Source organism: Chaetura pelagica, unplaced genomic scaffold, assembly GCF_000747805.2.
Source record: "Chaetura pelagica isolate M959 unplaced genomic scaffold, ChaPel_1.0 scaffold356, whole genome shotgun sequence".
NCBI lineage: Eukaryota > Metazoa > Chordata > Aves > Apodiformes > Apodidae > Chaetura > Chaetura pelagica.
In genome coordinates this window covers 356,308-377,036 of record NW_009953964.1, presented here as the reverse complement: position 1 = coordinate 377,036, position 20,729 = coordinate 356,308, and the positions used below count along the sequence as shown (strand labels likewise).

The 20,729-nt window shown below is 35.2% G+C and overlaps 1 protein-coding gene across 1 annotated transcript in view; it reads left to right on the top strand.

Annotated features, from left to right (window-relative positions):
- The window catches only part of DOCK2 (dedicator of cytokinesis 2), a 137,510-nt gene that overhangs the window by 50,550 nt on the left and 66,231 nt on the right, over positions 1 to 20,729 (top strand). Inside the window, 1 exon segment of the mRNA XM_010001940.1 lies at positions 3,019 to 3,114. Coding sequence (XP_010000242.1) covers positions 3,019 to 3,114 — 96 coding nt within the window.

Sequence of the window (20,729 nt, the reverse complement as noted above, 5' to 3'; positions counted from 1 at the left end):
TGTTTTTTTTGTTCTCAATATTAGTAAAAACGTCAGGCTTGAAGGGTGGAATATGACCTATAGCTCAACTGATACATCTCCTATAGAAATGTCTATAGAAATAAGGTGTAAATGAAGTGCAAAGATGGTTAAAGAAAAGCGTTTGTTTTAATAAATTCCATGGCTGAGAGGTTTGAGTGCTTCTTTGGACAGTTCTGCAAATGAGTTCATGTGCATATACTGCAAGGACTTATAAAATAAATTAGATCTTCAGAATTTATTTCAGAGCATTTAAATGAAAAACTCTTTGGTTAGCATGGTGGTGCTGAGAACTCACTTAATTTTTTCCTTCAGATGTTTTCCCTGCTTGTTAGGGGGGAAATGCTTAGCTGGGTTTAAAATCAAATGCATTTTGTCATTAAGGAGAGCATGATCTTCACTAATAGGGTTATTTTTCATTGATCAGTTTGCTTTGTATGTTTGAACACAGAGACCAGAGGTTTAATGAGAGATTGTAATTTTCACAGGTTTGGACTTCAGACTTTTAACAATCCAATAAAAATAATGTAATTGATATAGGATGACATTGTTTAAAAGCATGTTATGCATTCTGTGCTTTTACTCCTATTGAAGGAGGTAGCCAGGCAAACCTCTTTTGCATTATAACAAACAATGGCTTTTTGGGCAACTTGTTACCCATTATGCCATGAAAATTGCTGAGAATTTAAAACACATGCGTTAAAAAAAACCCCAAACACGTTCACATTTTTTTAAAATGAGACACATTTCTTCAAAAGCTTCTTAAAAAGAAGGTAAGCTGTAAACTGGAGAGTCTCTCTGAGTCAAGTGGCAGATATCTACAGATTGTTTTTGCAATAAATACTGATGAATTTCTAGGGTAAGGAGAAAATTTCCTTGGGGTAGGTTTAAATCCAGTAGTGAAAAATTTTAGTTATTGCTAATCAGTGATTGCACAGTGTCAAGGCCTTCTCCAGTTCTCTACCCTGTTCTAGAGTTGGGCAAGAGCTTGGGTTGGGACACAGTTGGGACAGCTGAAACCAATTGACCAAAGAGGTATCTCCAAGTGAGTATCTCAAGTACAGGTTATGTAATATATATTCTGAAGCAGCCATTCAGTTAGTCCATGTTTGTCACTGTCCAAATAAATGAGCCCTCTACCATGTTCTGAAGTGCCTGGTTGACTCTGGAGCAACAGAATGATTCTAATTCTTGTCCCAACCCTGTAGAAGTTTAAATAGAACATGAAAGGTAAATCAAACACTGCTATTACCTGCACAGCTACTTTTAGAGTAAAATTTTGTTTGGTTTTGTTTTTTCTATTAACTCGTTTATGTGTGTCAGTGTGTCATTCACCCTGTCAACGAATCTGAAGCCATTTGAATTCTGTGAGAAAACTTCCTACTGCTGACCAGTGTACCATGCATTAGCTCTGATTGTTTCATGCCTTGGTCATCTAGCAAATCTTTTTCAACAGTCAAGACAAGCATATGCTTTTGATGACCATATTCCATTAAATAGAATGACAGAGTTAATGTTTTTCTAGGGAGGGTTTTTATATGGTAAAAGTTGTTAATTTAGCTTCTGAAAAGTCCTGTGTTTAACCAAATGGACTGCAGCCAAATGGAGAGTTTTCCAGGTTTCACTAAAAACCATGTCATCCTTGTGGAGTGAAACATGATCTAAAAAACTGCATGTTACAGTGGGTTGTTAGACTGTCTTCTGAAGCTGGAATGTCAGTTAAGATAGAAACTGAAATCTTGTGTATAGGCAATGTGTGAAACCACTTTTTTTGTTTAAGTTCTCAGTGTCAGTATTGAATGCTAGATTGTTTCTTAGATGATCAAGAAGACAGGCAGTCTATTTCATAAAGAAACTATTTAAAATAATTTGCTAGCATTTCTCTGAATCCAAAGGCTTAGCAGAAAATAACATCTGCGCACGTGAGCATAAGCTATATTTTCCAGGAAAAGTGTGTTGTGTGCTACTTGTCAGTTCAGAATAGAGCTCATCTGTGGAGGCCTGGCTAAGTGTTAACAACATTGTGTAATGTTCTGAACCATTACTAGTAGTGGTATAGCATGTACTGTCATGTGGAAGGAAGTGAACTTAGATTATAAGAGCTCTCATCTTTGAATTTCTTTAAAAAACAAACAAACAAACAAAAAACGGGGGGAAAATAGAGAACAAGTAACTTCCAAGGAAGTTACAAGAAGAAGCCCAAGGGAAGTATGCAAAGTGCTACTATGAAGTTGACTTTTTTTGGCTGTTGATTAACATTATAAGAACTGCTATGATTAATGACTATCTCTTGAATTGTAACAGAGGCTAAATTGTAGAATCACAGAATTTCTTGCAGCATAGCAGATGCAGGCAACATGCCAGAGGTACTTATCATTTGATGTGAGTTGGGGAATATTTGCCATTGGGTTGCAGTCAGAACTTGGTGCTGACAGCTGGTGGGTTTCTAGTGTAGCCTCAGTCACCCAGATTGACCAGGACTTTCATAATGGGGCCAAAGACCAGACCATCTTCAGTCTGAACACACAACTGCAAAGTGAAGTGAAAAAACTTTATCCTGTAAGAAGCGTGAACTTTTGTGGCTGCAAACTAAGAATATTCTTTGAGATGCAGACTGGTCTGAGGACCATTGACAAATATGATGTGACTATGATACAGTTTGCCTTGATTATCTATTAACAGGGTGTTGCTACTTACAGTCTACTCAGTTATGGGAAAACAGGAGTCCCTTGAGGGAGGGGTGGGAAGTGACTATTGAAACAAAAAACAGTTAAGGGACACACAGGGCTAAAATTGGACTGTACCATGTGAAATGAGTATTCCATTGAAATTGCTGGAGCCAAAGAACAGTGTGAACAGGAAGAATTAGTGTCATTTCTTTCAGTAGGATGATTATATTATACAGCTTGCACTGTAAACGTGGACTTTTTTTTCCCTTCTTTTACAAGAGGTGGGAATTAAATATCAGAACTGTTATGTTTGTGGTTTTTTTGTTTACAGGCATCAACTTACCACCATATTCAAGAAATAATGCTACAGTTGCTACGCACAGTGAACAGAACTGTTATTACAATGGGACGAGATGATCCCTTAATTGTGAGTAATATTTTAATATATTTTTCATGCCTTGAAAGCCATTATACAGTTTCTGTGAAAAAAATGCAAATATATTATTTGTGGGCTCTTTTTGTGAACTGCTTTAGAGAAAAAGTCTAAAGCATTAGTTTTTTTTCATTCAATTGTGCCTCTGCAGTTTAGTTGAATGCTGTGATTTGTGCATTCTTTAAAAAAAACCTAAACCAAATCTGAAGTTACTTACTGCTTGCATAAAAAGAGACTGTTGTACAAACCTGCATAAAGGGCACACTTTAACACACGGAAAATAGTGTTTCTGCTAAACTAAAGTGGAAGTGTTGGAGTAAATTTTTTTTTTTAAAAAGCTATTCTGACTAGCTTATATAAAAAATCAGTGGATGCTCTGCTTCTGCCAGCTTTTCCACATGCTTTACTTTCTGGTGTGTTAGGATTGCTATGGAGCAGCTGCCATTCCTGACTCTATTTTTGGAGGGGAAAGATCATGCCCTACATGTGCATGATAAATATCTTAAGGTTGACTGTCACAGAGCACCCACCTTAGATTTTTGTGGACATTCCATTATTTGAGAGTTTTACTCTAGGTCAGGTTCTGAAATTTATTCACTTTTAAGTCTATATTTTATGTGTACTTCACTTTTTTTTTATTTATTTATTTGGCTTTTACTTGATTGATTTGGCCACAAGAGGTACATTCTATGTCTTTTTAAATTCACTTTGTTTATTTGTTCATTTTTGTTGGAAAACCCAAGTAACAGTTGTAGATCATTGGCAGTCAGAGCATGTGTTCCTGATGATTGGTCTCTTAATTGGGTTCTTCAGAGAAGATATTTGCCAAGGGTTGCTTCAGACTCCCTGCTGGTAGATTCCTGGTGCAATTTTTAGGAATTGATTGTTTATCAGAACTCCAGATGGTTATTTTGTGTGTAACCTGCTGGTGTGTATGCATAGTCGTAACAGGAAGAGGTTTGGAATGAAGACCCAGTGAACCTTTCAGTTCTCCACAGTGCGTGAAACTGTTCTCTGTACTGGCAAAGAAGGTATCATGGGTGTCATGAATGATGGTAATCAATCTGTTAAGCAGTATTTCTGGATACCATAAACAGTAAAAGAAGAGGCAAAATGAAATTGTAGTAGTACTGCCAAAAAGGTGGTTCTCATTAGGAAACATTAGGAAACAAGCTGATTACAGGAAATTGAAATAGCTTGGGAATTTTTTTTTCCCCTCTTATTTACTGTAATTAATTCACTTTTTTTACCTAAAAAGATTAACTCCAGTGTGAATTTTGAAATCCAGATATCTGAATGATACTAAAGCTCATAAGTACCTGTGCATATGTGTATATTGGGCATTTAAAAGGTTTTTTGAAGCAGAATCCCAATAAACTACCAAGTTTTCTAGAGCCAAGGCAAGATCTCTCAGCAGAGTAGTCTTCCATATGTGAAGAAATTGTTTGCAATGAACAAAATAGTCTTTTCAGAAAGAACTGGCCAAATAAACCCATTTCATGCTCTGTGTATTACCTTTACTTCACTCAGTTAATTTGCATGTTTGTTTGAAAAGCTCTTTAGAGGGCTAAGGTTATTGAAACTCTGAATGCTTTATCTCTAAAAACAAGGAGGCAGCTAGTCAGAAATTAGGGTCTTCTGCAGAATGCTTAGGGAAGCTTCAGTTGCTTAAACTTTAGAGAAATCTGCAAGTGACATTTCCAAGTAGACATCTGTTGTTTATTTCCAGGACAACAGAAGGTTACTGTTTAGATTCTAGAATCTGTTACTGTCTTTCTGAATAATCAAATTTTTTTTTGATCTTCAGCTGTGTTTTCAAATGGCGTGAAGATCAATGCTACTACTATGTTATACTATTAAAAACCATCGTTATAATTTACAAGTTGCTTGATTAATGATTAACAAAAACCTTGACTGTTTGTAGCTGAAGTGCTTCTAAACTTCTACTAAAAAGTGAGTTTATTGTCTAAAATTGGCTATTCAAGCTTTATCTTGAATACTATCTGAAATTTAGACTTTCAGTTAGTATGTCATGATGCAGTGAAGTCTTAATACAGTCACTACTCAAGTAAAATGTATAGATGCATGGTAGAAGACAGAAGTACTTGGGTTTGCTGTTGGCTTGATGCACAAAAATATCATTAATCCACTGCACACATTGTAAAACTTTCTTTTACCACTCCCAAACTTGATTTTCTCCACAATATTAGTGGATGATAAAACATGTAGTTATGCTAAATAGAAAAGTTTTTGAACAATGTTTACAGAAGGCACTGTAGAAATCAAGACTTTTTGCTGAAAGGAAAGTGTGCTGTGGTAGCGAAGCTACTCTAGGCAGTATACTTTTGCAAAAAAGCAATACTCTTAGGGAAATAATGACCAGAGAAACAAATTCACACATCTGCTGTGGCTGGAGAAAATTATGTATTAAAATATACATACAATCTAGCTAAAAGTTACAGCTTTTTTATTCAGTATTCAAATTGAAATTGTCTTTACCTAGAAAAGTTGCAAAAAGATTCACTGAGAGCTATTTCTTAATTTCCCATTAATTTTGCTTTTGCAAAGAGCAACTGTTCGTGTCCTTTGTCATCTAAATGTTGGTTGTTATTAATTGAAAACCTGAAACCTACAGAAAAATATTTTATTGCAAAAGATAACATCACATTAAAAGAATCTAGAAATTTATAAAACATACATCAGATAATACATTTCATTAGGAAGATGTTTTGCATCTAAGCTAGCATAATTACTGAGTATTGTGGCTTTTTGGAAAGATCTATAGTGCACAAAACTGTAAAAAGCCCTACATGAACTGCAGTTAAATGACAGAGAAATAATTTTTTAATAAATATTTTCTGAATTTTTAAAGCAAGTTGACTCCATAAAACAGTAATTTCAAATACAGGAATTTTGGAATATACCATGTTCTGTGCCCTGTTTTATAAATAGCATACTGTAGTTGTCATTTAGATGTCTTTCAGAGAAGCCCATAATATTTTGTATGCAAGTGTTGTCAAGGAGCTCTTTTGGCATTTTTTTGTTGTTGTTGTTGGTTTGTGGGGTGTTTGGGGTTGTTTTTATATTTTATTTGAGTGTGTATATGTAATACTAATACTTACTTCATACTTGGGGAGGTGGTCTTAGGCATTACACTATTTTTTAAAATCAGGATAATTTTTATAGCTAGTATCAATTTCTGTTGCATTTCCATCTTGATTTGATAAATCACATATTATGTAATTATTTAATTTCCTATATGAAAGAAAAATTAAAATATTGAGCAATGAAACAAAAAACATTCTTTATATATTACATTTTCACTTAGTTTAGATTCTCCAATTATGTATTACAAGGCTATTTTTAGCTTTAAGCTATTTTGTGTTACTAGGATATACAAATTTCTATGTTAAAGCTAAACAAAACCTATAGGAACTAAACAGTTTTACCCTCTTACTGTGCCTGATGCATACCATGGCTTTCCCACTCTTACCTTTTAACTTAATAAATAGCCTTTTGATCCCAGGTTTTCTTTAAAATTTTGTGCAGGAAGCTGTTGTGTGTGACATACTGTGGAGAAGACTGGGTAGAAGACTTTCTTGCATTTAATAGGTGTGGTTTTATTGTGAAACTGATGCTTATCTATTTGTAGGAATCATTTACTTCTGGTGGACTTTTACTTTATTTTCAGTTATATTATTGCATGTTTTTGTTCATGGTAGTCAGAGCTTCTGCAAGAAGAATGAGGAAGCTCTTCCTGTGCTTCAGATAAGCCTTTTGCTTGGAACTTAGGTACATATTTTAGAGCTTGACTGGCTGTTGCTACTACTTCTAGCTAGAAAAAAAACCAACAACCAACAGCTCTCCTTTTTTTGTACAGAAGTCCTGAAATAGAGAACTCTAGGATCAACCTTCCTGAAGGACAGTACTTAAGCAGCACTGGAATTTTTTAATTATTTTTTTGCCATGCAAAATGGTTTACTTGAAAGGAATGCATTTGAAAACACTGGATTGAGTGTAGGCTGAAAGACAAGTGAAAATTCTGAAATTGCAGCATTGGGAGCTGATGGTCAGCTGGCCTAGGTGCCTTATGTGTTTCCTTACTGCTGTGTGCTCATGTGTAAAAAGGAGAATTCTTATCCATATGTGGATAATCCATACTTTACTGACTGACAATTAAAAAACTTCTGACTGAGGAATATGGAAAACGAAGAATAATTTTAACTGGGAGATTAAACAATAAAAATAGTCTACAGTTCTGAATTCCATTAAGAACAGACGTTATCGTGTAACATCAGTGACCATTTAAATTGGTATATTTCAGTTTTTCAGAAGTATTAGAGAAAGGCTTTTAGCCTTATAACCATCTTTGGTTGGGATTTCTTGAAATAGGGCATTTCTGTTGTTGCATAGTTTCACTGACCTCAGGAATTGATCGGTGCAATGTGGGGAACCACAATACTGCATTTTGTTTAAAATGGATAATCTGTATCCTTTGAAAATACATTGAAGGCATCATATTCATTACATCTGTAAAATGAAATCAAATATTAAAAGGAACCTTTTGGGGGGTTATTAAGAAAAAGATAAAAATGTTGCTTTCATATATAACAAATTATTGAAAATCAGCTCACTACAGAAAGAAACTTGTTTTACTACTGTTATGTCTGTTGGTGTTGCTTATTATTTTACCTTTACAACGGAGGATATTAATCTTAAAAATGTTATTTTTAATAGATAAGAGATGTTTACACATGAATAAGTCTTTCATTATATCAATTATAGACACTAAAAAAAATAGGAATGCTGTTGGCACACCAACATAAGCAGTACATGTATCGGAATATAATGTAATGACATGCTCTGATGTAATAAGATAACTGTTACCTTTGTTACAAATTGAAGAGCTTTTCTGTCTTACTAGAGGCATTCTTTTTGCTAGTAAAAATTCATATAATGTTTTTCTTCTGTAAAGCTTTTAAAATAATGATTTTTTTTGTGCCTGTCACTTCCATACTGACTGAACTTAACATGGAGGGGATTTAATCTGTCAGTCTTTTAGAATGTTATAAACTAAGACATGTCACACAGCATGCTCTCTTCTAGATGAAGACTCGTTTTAACAAAAAACTTAATTCTTTCAGACAATATCTTCTGTGCAAAATACTTTTAAATGTGTTTTCAAATGTGTGATTAACCCTAGGAACACAGAAATGTTCTAAAATTGTACAGACATTTTAAACTAACATAGTACAATTAATACAATATGATTTAAAAACTAGGATTATGGGGTTAGTCTATTGAATACCCTGGCACCATTTGAACTAATTAACCAGTCACTTCTAAGAAAATGCAGTACATTCCACTAAAAATGCATTATTCAGCCTTTACAGTCTACCCTTTAAACTTGCTTCAGAAAAGCTTTTCCTCTCTGCTCCCTGTGTGGAAAGATAATAATGTTTTTGTGAGCAAGATAATACTATTATCAAGCCTAAATTCTGTTACACGGTGATACCCTAGATTAGCTGGTAATGCAACTGTTTTTGAAGGAAAGAAATAGCTGCATTGAAATCAGATTGTCTTTCCAGCATATAAATTCTTTTTAATGTAATAAAAGTAAGTTTAGTAATTATTTATGATAAATTTTCTATCCTATATTGACTTGTATCTTAAGGCCAAAAAACCACATTGGCATATTTTGGTATATTGATACAGGTCTAAAATGTGTAGTGGTACAGGATGTACAAACTGGGAAAGTCATTTAGCAGGACAGTAGCCAAAGCAGTTATTCCCTTCTCTTTAGCAATTTCATTATGACATCTGAGGCACTGTGTCCAGTTTTAGGCTTCCAGGTAGATGCAAGACATCAGCCTGCTGGAGCATGGGCAAGAGGGACGCCACCATGGTTACTCTGGACTTCCAATGTGAAGAGAGAGTGCAAATTGGATTTATTCAAGATTTAAGAAGTGAAGGCTTAGGAGAGAGGTCCTAATATCTGTCTAATTCTTCTTGAAGGTCTATTTGGATAGGGAAAGGTGTAATGGGCACAAGTTAAAATACAAGAAATTCAGATTAGATATTAGAAATTTTGGAACATCTTGCTCTGAAGGGTTGTGGCTTCTTGTTTTGGAGACACACAAAACTCAAGCTCACCTAATTGGACTTGGCTTGAGTAGTGGGTTAAGACTAGAATTAGAGAAATGTTATTGTTTCAGATTTTACAGTCTTTGTCTGGAAAGTCTATTAAATGGATGAAACTTCTTAATGTTTGCTTTTAACTTTGAACTGATAAATGGACAGAGTAAAACTAAATCCCAAATTCTTTTTTTAAATTTTCATTAAATGTTAGATGGCAGCAACAAAAATATTTCAGTTTTGATGTGAAATAATTGTCTCTGAGGAGAAATTTGAATGAGACAGTGTCTCATGGCATCAATAATAATTTGTTCTCAATTACATGTTTTGTTTAAAGATCTGAAGTTCTTTCCTTTTAATCCATTATGCCTATAAATAGGAAATGAAGACTGTGACACCATTGTCGGCTACTTATTTTTAGAGGGTGAAAAATATGTCTTTACAAAGCATATGAAAGTCTGCTTGGAAAAAGAAAGCTTTCTTTTGAAAGAATTATTTTTTTTAATGGTGTCTTCATGAGCCTTTATTCAGTGAGATTATTTAAGTAAATTCTTACTTTTCAGCTACCCAAATATTCTTTAGCTCTGTAATTTTTTAATAGCACATTTTCAGCTGTGGGCTCCCACACATCTTTATGTTTTGTTGTCTTTTAAACTGTAAAAGAATCTATAGGGTAATCATATCCACCAGAAGCATTTTCTTTTAATTTTTTTTGGTTTTCTTCTTAGCTCTTTTTTCTCAGGAGTGGGATGATCAGGTGGAAACTTCTGAGGTGAAGCTGAGGCTGGATTTTTCTCTGCATGATCCAGCATTTTCAAAATATGATGAAATCTTCCTTCTTGTTGCCTGAAGTCATATTCTACACTGTAGGAAAATGAAGAGATTTAAGCTAATAAATGAGACATTTCATAATTAAGAACATGCAGAAAGGATGCTTATTTTATTAGAATAATTTGGCATTATTCAGTATGAGAGCCTGATTAAACAAAAGGCTGTGTGTGTTTTTCTGAGGGAATCCATTTTCTGTGTGAGTTAAGAGCTCCAGCATCGTGCCCAAAACACTGGAACAAAAAATAAGGGAGAAAATATGCAAACATACTATGATGACCTTTTAATGTATTTTATTAAATTGTCAGATTTTGATACTGTAATCTAACTCAGCCATATGCTTGGCATGAATACAAAACCTTCAGATGCTTAACTAGGATGAAAAATATATGACACTAAGTAAATATGTACCTCTTTGAGATAAGTGGTATCAGTTAATAGGAAAATAGAATTTAACTACTCTTCTCCACTGAAACCCGTAAGTAGTATTGGTGTCAAATGAGAGCCAAGTTAATTAGGTAGGAGCAGATATGTGCACAGCAATAAACATAAGGTTCAAAAGAATTTATCTGGACAGTGGTTAAGCAGTCTGGTGCAGCCAGTACAGTGAACTAAAAGCAGACAAAGAAAAAAAGAGAGCCAAACAAATTTAAAAGAGGCTGTATGATTTTTCTTTATTTCCACCATCTTTTCTGGGTAGGAGAATGCGAGTTACATCAGCTGTGCTGCAGTGGGGCTTTGGCAGGTGGAGAGGAGAGCAGAAAGGTGAGGCTTGTATTTTCCATAGTGCAAGTTCTTTGGGAGAAAAAAGCCATAATCAGAGGGATGGTGGGATCTCACATTAAGGTCCTGAACCTGATTTAGGCACTGATTAAAAAAAAATCTGGAAATATGCTTATCTTGAAACACTAATAATTCTGAGTATTGTATGTTTATAGAAATGGATAAACATCATTGAATAATTGTTAAGATAAAGTAGAAGCTTGATTTCCCCCTTGTAATTAATGTGTTTCTGGGTTTTTAATGAAATAACTCAGCTGGCAAAAAGAAAGCAATAACATTATTCTAATTTAGAAGAACTGGAGAGGGAGCAATCCATAACACGTAAAACCAGTAGAAGTGATATAAATGACAAAGTTTATGTGTCTCTTCAATTTTATCTGTTTATTGCTAAAACTGCAACTTAATACTCTTCAACAGTCACAGATCATGAGCATTGGAGAATGAAATGTTCACTTTATTACAGACATAAGGATAGCATCAGCTCATGCTCCTTTTTGCTTTCCTTTTTCAGTTCTAATTTAATGTTGGAGAGATGGGGCTTAGAGCAACTTGGTCTAGTGGGAGGTGTCCCTGCCCATGCAGGGGGGTTGGAACTAGATGTGTGCTGCATCTGTGCAGTATGTTACTTAATATTCTGTGAGGAGCCCCAAGAATTGTACAGATTCAAATAAGTGAAGTGTTTTCTGCCTCAGAACTGAGGCTGCAGAGGTTGGATAAAATGTTTAGAAAATGTTTATACATTGGTGGAAGCCCTAGAAAATTCCTTCTGAGTGGACAAGCTGTCTGTGCAGTATAACCAAGATTTTGAACCTCCTAGCTCTTCAGTTAACGACTGGCAAACTGAAGACTCATGGCGTGTTTGTATAGACACAACATTTGAAACATACAAGGCTTCTGCAACACAGTTCTACAAATATTTTTGGTCATCAAAGTTTAACATAAGCTGCAATTTAAATTTGGAGTGGTTTATGCTCAAATTGCGTTCAAAATAATAACAAACATTTACTGAATTGAAAAGTGTGGGAAACTTGTTTTTGTTCTGCCCATAAACTGTAGCTATAGCTTACTGGCATTTAGTGAATTCAGAGTTTATCTTTCCCAAGATCTAAATCTATTACAGAAATCTCAGCCTTAAAAATGTAAAATATAACAGGAGTTTCACAATCAGAAATGGCTTCAAAGGTTTTCAAAGTATGCTAGTAATAATCATGCTGTGAAACGTGAGCCAGAAATTTGTTTGAGTTCTCCAAAGTACAGTAACGCTTTGAGATAGTAACAGTATTCATTCTTTTCTACTTGGGAAAACAAACCATCTCATACATACTACTCGGTCTTTTGTTAAAAATGGTATTAATAACAGTTGAGATGTTCCATAGCTGTGAACAAAATGTTTTGTTATATGTTTGAAAGAGATATACAGACAATAGAAAATGGTGTGATGGAGCGAAATACCTGTAGATGATACAAGCGGTGTTCTGGCAGGTGCTGCAGTTGTTGAGGTCTTGACCAGTGTGGTAGAAGTTACGCCTGTAATAGACAGCAGTTCATGTAATGTGTATCTAGGGATTTATAGAACACTTAAACAACTGCTTCTTATGAACACACTTCAGCCTATTTGAATATCCATACTTTTCAATCAGATTTCTACTCTTTCAATTCTTTCCACTTTTCATGTTTCCTCACTTGAGTATAAACAAGTCAGATTGCTGCTGCTGTTAGTACACAAATTTGGAGCCTTGAGGAAACAAGATAAATTACTTTCATGCTTAACAGCAACTAGAGTAATTATTTTTATGATGGAGAAATCTACATTAGAAATACTTTGAGTCTGGTGGCTTATTCTTTCTAAAAGATGCATATCACTTATGTTTAATGAGTTTGATTTAGAAGCGATCAGTTGGTACCAAAATAATTTTGTGATTGCTTTTGGAATTAAAGTGGAGGTTCTTCTGTGTTGTTCTACCTCTACAAGCCCTTGGAATGTTTAGTTTTACTGCTAGATGATTCTAGCCAAGTGGCTTGAGGTCTATCATCGAATCTCAGTGTGAAACTTGAAGATATTTGGCAAAATTTTTGTTTTGGACTATTTGGTAACTGAACAGAAATGGACTATATATGTTGTTGAATAATCTGGCTGTGTTTCACTGCAAGTTGCTCTTTGTAATGGTTAGATTTGCAAACGCAATTGAAACTTTTCCTCTCCATTATACGTAACTACATGCAGGGAAGGAGTGGGTGGTTTTTTTCTGTGATTTCCCAAAGACCTATTGTAGAGCTGGTAGTTCCTGACATACAATATAGGAAGTGGCTGCTTAATTGTGACAGACCTGGATTTTTTTCCTCCTCTGTCTCATATCTTGTTTCTAAACTGAACTTTTAGGGTTTGGTGTTTTTTGCAGTTTTGTTATAAGTTTGTATACATGGATTTTGTCTGTTTTTTCTAGGCTATTACACAGTGCTAGAAAATCATATGGGCTTTCTGAGTGGAGGAAAATAACTAAGAACCCTTTGAGAGATGATATTGGGAGCTGATGTATGTATAGGAAAAATGTTATATGGATAAAAAATGTATGCAGGCACAGTGAAATTAGAAGGCACAGAAGTATTTTCGTGCTGACAGCCAGCCAGACATTACTGGTTAATGTTTGCAGATAAAAAAGGTAATTTTTACAGAGTGAAATTATATGATAAGTTGTTATATATTTTAACATTTTCAATTAGTGTAAATTTGTACTCAGAGTATGAGTTGGACAATTGTTAATCAGAAATGCAAGAAGGTAATTTAAATTCCCAGATAAAATAATTATCTTTTGAAGAATTCTTTATTTATTTCTCTTTATAAGTTTAAAGAAAGTTTTAGCTTCACTTATTTTCTGACAATTTTTGCACAGCCACATGAGCTTTTTCTGTCTACATGGGAACAAGTGCCAAGACTTGGTGCTGAGACACTAGAGGAAGTCACTGTCATGTTCTCTGCTATTTCTGTGCAATTGAAGCTACACAAAAATCTCCTTGCAGTCTTCTTTTTGTGTTGTTGGCAGAGCTGGTGAAAATGTAGAAGATTATCAGATTATCCTTAAGTGTAATCAGTAAATAATATGGATACATATTTTAAAATGACAGATGCAGTTCTGTACACAAACCAGTTGCACGTAAATTATTATTCTTAGATGTTTGAGTTTTTCAAAGACAAACATTATTTAATGGATATACTGCATTATTGTAAAAGAGAGATTTAAAATGTATCCTAGAAGCATTTGCTCTAAGTAGGAGCTGCTTTTAATGGTTTGGAATGCATAATTAGGATTTTCCAAAACCTGTTTTGCACATAAGGAAACTTGCAGTTCTGGTTTTAACCTTGTTTTGCAAGAGTTTCCTATCTTTAAACATTAGTTGCATTTACAGTATTATAAATAATGCATAAATAATTTATATAAATTATGCTTTTAGCCTTTGCTAATATTTACTATGAGAATATTCTGAAAAATACAGATCATGCATTATTATGCAAAGTAGAAATCATTCTAAAATCTGAGATTCGAAGTGACTTCTTGCTCACTATCTTCACATGTGGTATGTTCAGTTTTAACCTCTTTTAAGCATCTATCTCCTCCTCATGCGAAATGTTCCTGAAGCTCTTGAAATTTACCTTGCATTGTGCCTTTTACTGTTCTTAAGGTATTCCCTTTAAGCAGCTTTGTTTGTGGTGCTGTGAAATGTAACTAGCAGCGTGGTTCCCTAATGTCTGCAGGTGCTGTGTTTTAGCCGCTAATACTTTTCCTTGCTTATAAATCAAGGCAGCAATAATTTCTTGAAGAGAAGCATGGTTTTGCTGATACCAACTGTTTTAGCAGTAGGACTGCTTGGGCTCTAAATGCCTACCTCACCTTGCTAATAAGAATTAGTTGGCTTTCCAGAGGTTTCTGTTATGCTATGTTATTACATTAGACTTTTGGGGGTTGTTTTTCTGCCGCATGCAGATTTTAGCTAAATGGGGACTGCCAACTCTCAGGTGTCAGTGGCTTTGTATCTGACACCATAAATCTAAATAAAAAGGGAGTTCATAAACTGTCTCACACTGGGTTTAGTAAAGGCAGTGTCAGTTAAAGGCAAGCTGAAGAGACTTCCTTTTTTTGCTGAGGCCCAAATACCAGAAAAAGTGATTAAGGTATCATTTTTGCAAGCTCATCTTTAAACATATTGAGAGATTTTTTTTCAATAGCAAAGGTTAAAAGAATGGTAGCATCTACTTTACACTTCTGATGAATTACTAAGATTAAAATGCACCATACCCTTCACTGAGGGCTCTGGATTTTTCCAGTTCTTGGATTACATTCAAAAGGACTTTAATCTTCTCCTGGTTTGACTGCAGGGATTCCTCTACCGTGTGCAGCCTGCCCTGTAGGGCACAGAGTTGTCCGTGTGCCAAATGAATTTGATTTATTTCACTAATCTCTTCATTGGTTTGTGGTTTTATTTCTTTCCTTGGCAGATAAGACTTTATGTGAAATCCTTCTAAACAGCTGTTACATTGGGAAACATCTGACTGGGTAGAATTTTTCTCAATTTCAGTAAATGACAGAGTAGGTTTTGACACATTACTGCTGGTCAATGACATTATTTTGTGATCATCATTTTTTAATGTTACACAGCTGACGTCTGCTTTGTGCTCCCCTGCCTGGTGATAATCTCTGAAGAAATAAGGAGATGAACTATGGTTTGATGGAGGTGATAACGGAGCTGTTTCCTTGCTGCTTGCATCTTTGCTGGCTGCAAGTGACATGGAATCACTTTTATCCACATCGTAAGAGTCAGAATGAGGGTTACATTCCCTGCTGTTAGAATTGCTTAGGCAAGGATATGCTTGCTCAGAAATACATGGCAGTGTGCTGTTCTCGTTATTGTCATAGCTTTTCATGACAGTAGAATATTGCAGTGAATTATTGAAATTCATGGTTGGGTCTGATGCATCCACGGAAACACTGCTGTCCTGTGGAAAACTCACATGTATGTATTCAGGCACCTGTGTAGAAACAGCTGTCTTCTCTGCTGCTGAGAAATTATTGGAGTGGATAGGCCCATTGCTTTGTGCTTTTGATGGTCTTTGACATAACTGACCATCCACCTCGCTATCCCTTAATCCATTTTCCAAATTATTATCTATGTGTAAGTAGCAGAGATCTGAAGACATAATGTCTTGGTCAGAAAGATTGCCATTTACTTGGATAGGATGTGCAGGATCCATTGGCATTTCTGTTAATGATTTGCTTATGGTCAGCTTTTTCTTTTTAAAAATGGGGAAGTGTTTCCTGAGGCTAGGAGAAGTTTGTATGGCAATATTCCGAAGCCCCTTCTGAGCCCTTGCAAAAGATGGACATTGATGTAGCAAAAAATCGGGATCCCTAAATATTTCTGCTTTCCCTGTTGTGAATCCTGTATCTTGGGCAGGGTTAGTAACCAGTTCCACCTCTGTCTTCACACCATCCTCCTTGAACCGAACTTGCTGGGACTTGGTCCTGCGGTGGTGGGGCTGCCTCATACAATCTGCTGAATCCAGACTGTTCCTTTTCAGTAGCACTGGGCGCATTTTCATGTTTTGCTGGGCCCCTGAATCACAATTTGAAGTCTGTAAGTAACGTGCTTCTTTGCGACCCATTTCATTTGTCATTTGAACCGTATATTAAGTTTATCCTAAAGATGCAAATCAATACCTTACTCCTGAAGAAGCTAAGCTTTTCATTCCTTTAATTATGTGTATATTTTTAATTGACATGCTCTTCTTAGGGATATTCTTTTGAATTAAATGCCTGATTAGACCAAACACTAAGATAAAGAAATTAACTATCAAATTTAAGGAAAGACTTCTTGTAGCTAGGGAATGCAGAGATCCTTGCATTCTGAAGCCAACATGAACTTCGTATTACAAAATTGCAGCAGGCCATTGTGCTTACAGTTATCCTATTTAAAGATCAGTCTACTGATTTCCTGATTGCTTTTATTTGACAGTCAGCTCTCCATTAGTCATCCAGCTTTCTTATGATGAACCAGTCACATATATTTTATTTGCAGGCTGTCTAAACAACAAGCATAATAACTTCTGGGGGCATTTTCATTTCTGATGCATAGTTTCACTGATGGAATATGTCCATCAATACCAAACTGTAATGCTTTCTTCAGAGAGAGTCTTCCTTCTTCAGCCATCTTTTTAATATTGCAAAAGAAACTGATCTTCCCAAACAGTGAAGCAAATTGTAACCACTTTTGAGCAGGCAAAAATAAAGCATCCAGTGGGTTTCAGTGAGAGAAGTTCTTGGTGTGTAGTTGTTGCTTCAGTTCATGCAAATATAAGGCAAATCATATCCAAGGGACTGTTTTGTTTGGGGAAATTTTGCAAACACTTTGGCATCAGATGAGTGGTCCAGATGAAATAACCAGCAAATGCAGAATAGCAGAAAATGCTTCCTGAAAGTAAAAAGACAAGAGTTGTAGATGAATAAACTGCCAAACACTGTAATTTTCCTCTGCTGTCCCTTAACAACTTTTCATCTCCAGCAATTGGATAACTCTGGCAGTGAGATGCTTGTATAAAAACTGGAAAATGTTTTAAAGTGTCTGAAGTTTTCTTCATATGAAGTACAAAACACACAAAAAATTGATAGAAAATATTCAGGATAGTTGTTCTCTCTTTGTGGTCAGTACTTGTGTGCAGCCCTGAGTCTGGCACCAAATATAGATCTTAAAACTTTTAAATCTTGTTATGGATGAGTCAAAAAACTAAACAATAGTCAAAAAACTAAACAATAGTCAAAAAACTAAACAATACAAATATGACTTATTAATTTGGAGAAAAGGTAAGGTTTGAACTCCAGGTTTTTACAGTGTTAAAGGTGGTTTTATGGTTTCTTCTTCACAAGTGTGAGTTCTGCTCACATAATTCCAGAATAGTCTGAGCCAAAATTCAGTATATGCAGTGAACAATGTTTGTCTAGTAGCAGATTTTAACTCAGATTTCACTCATGAGTTGTACTTCTATGTAAAAAGTATTTTCTGTATTTTTTAATAAATTATGCTTAATCTGAAAACAGCTGCTAGAATAGAATAGGGAGAAGAGGAGAATTTTATGTAAAATATGGGAAATGTTCTATGGGATTTGTAATAATCAAACATAGTCTGTTTTTAGGATTGCAGTAATTTTTAAGACTAGGACCAAATTCCTAGCATAGTGGTAATTTACTGTTAATCATGTTCTCTGTTAATTCACTCGTGGCTTCATTAGCTTTACTTCCATTTTCTTAGTGCTCCTTCTATTTAAGCATTGCACAAATTTACAATATTTCATTTACAAGAATTGATGAGATGGGTGCAGTGGGAAAGTTCTTGTTAGAAAATACAGCAAACTCTTGAGTAACCTAATATAACATTTAAACAATTTAATATAATTTAAGAAAAAAAAAAAAAAAAAAAAAAAAAAAGTGGTTTTATTCTTGTATTAATTTTTGAAAGAAAATGAGTGTTGGACAATTTTACTGCAGAGGGAAATGTTGAGTAAGATATTGAGGAAACACATACATTAATACCAAATTCTACTTTCATGATGTCCTAGCTGGTTGCTTAAATCACTGTGCTGCTCAATCACTGGAAACAAATACACAATAAACAAGTCAAACAGTTTCTGCAAATAAAGTTCCAGTGCCAAGTTCTGAATTCTCATACCATCCACTAATTATTATAGGCTTTTTTAAGTTCTGTTTGAGAATTTATTTGTGTGTTGCAGTAGTATTCTCCACTTCCCATCACAGCTGCTGCGCTCCAGGCAGATGGACTACTTTAAAAGTTAGACTTTGCCAATTAAATTCAGAAAGAAGCTTTAGAAATCCAATTCTTTGTGTTTTAAATACAAGTAAAAACCCTTAAGGGTTTAGGAGATCTCTCTACTTTGGCTATATAGTCAAGTGAACTGCATTCTTAATTTTCATATTGCTCTTTTAATTCTCTCTGATTTTGGCTATCTTAGCATCCACTAGTCTGGGGTTCATAGGAATTGGTGTAATGCAAGTTTTGATGCTGTCATTTATACTGAATCAAGCTGAAATATAAATACATAAATAGGGTTGCTCACATATTTGGATGGGAAAGTCAAGCTAGTGAATTTCAAGGAATCATAGGTGTCTCTGTTTAGATTAAAAATCAGTGGAACATTCCAATTAGTTTAAATAACATTTTCCTCTGGTTGAGATATAAATCCTCTTTCCTGGCACAGCAATGTACAGGTCTTATTTTGCTCATTATTTTGTATGGACTGAAGCATGAAAAATTCTAGAGGTCTATTTAATAGAAATACTTTCTATGTATTTATGTCACTCTTAACAGAAAGCATATGTCAGCTTTAAATTCTATCTTGTAATAGTAATACAATTTTTTGTAGGACAAAACTACTGAGTTTTAATGTCTGCCATGGTTCCATGACTGTACATCCAGCTGTATAGCTTCTTTCTCCCTGTCCCTTCCCTGGGCAGCTGCTCTACAGTCCTGAGGAAACACCTTATGCCTTGGTGGTTTTTCATAATTAGGATGGATTTGCTCTGGTGTCTTCACTCACTGGTTGTTGAAGCAAGTGGCCTATTAGGTATGTGATAGGTAATGTTACTTTTAAATGGTGCATATTTCTTGCTCCTCTTTTTAACTGTGTTTTGAATATGAGTCTGACTGATAGGTATAATTGCATTATTTTCCTTTATGTTTGGTTTACACCATTAAAGCAGAGATTGATTTTTTCAAGTCTCTACATGCTTTGCAGACATACCTCTTAATGGCTATAGTTACTATCAAGTGTCAATTTATTCTAGCACTGGTGTAACTGTGTTCCAGGATATAAATGTGAATTGCCTGGAAAAGACTAAGGTGCAAAGCCTTCCACCTCAAAAAGCAATGGAACTGGTTTTCCAACTTCAAGATGGTGGTTTTGAGTTCTTGGAAATGCACACCCAGCTTAGTTAGCCAGCCAGGCAGAGGAAATTTGACCAAAAGAGAGACCTATATTTTAAAATAATTTTTCTTCCACCTTTCCTGCCTCTGCTTTCCTGACTTCTTGAAGTGTCTCTAACATTTTTTGGTTCATATTTCACAGAATCACAGAATTTTCAAGATTGGAAAGGACCTCAGAGATCAGTCTAACCATCAGTACAAAAAAGCCCCCAAGGCCTCCCAAACAAACACAACCACACATTCCACCAAAAAACACCCTCAAAACCCGCCCCCCACCTTGGTCATTAGAACATGCCCTGAAATGCCACATTTAAATGTTTCTTGAATACATTCAAGATGGTGACTCAACTACCTCCTTGGGCAGCTGTTGCAGTGCCTGACCACTCTTGCAGTATATAAATTCTTCCTGATATGAAATCTGAACCTGCCCTGGCACAGGTCCAGGCTATTTTCTCTGGTCCTGTTGTTATTTACTTGGGGGAAGAGGCCAACGCCCACCTCATTACTGCCTCCTTCAGGTAGTTGTAGAGCTGTGGTGACTCTTAAGATAATACATAGTTTTATGTGATATTTGATTAGTCTTTGATCCTATATAATTTTTTAATGGTATGCAACTAGATGGACATCTTTATTTTAAAGAGACATCTCGATTTATCTAATTATGATTTGCATTCCATAATAAGCTGTTTCCTAGGTGGGAGAATAATGATCCTCAGTTTCTGAGAAATGTATGACTTTCACCTTCCCTTCAAGTTACAAATCTGTCCAGTATTCCTAAACTGTTGGTGGAGCAGGAGTCTGCCTGTGTTGTGGCCATTCTGAACTGTGTGCTTCTTAATGCACTGCAGAGAAGTCATTCTACATGCAGGTTTGCCCCC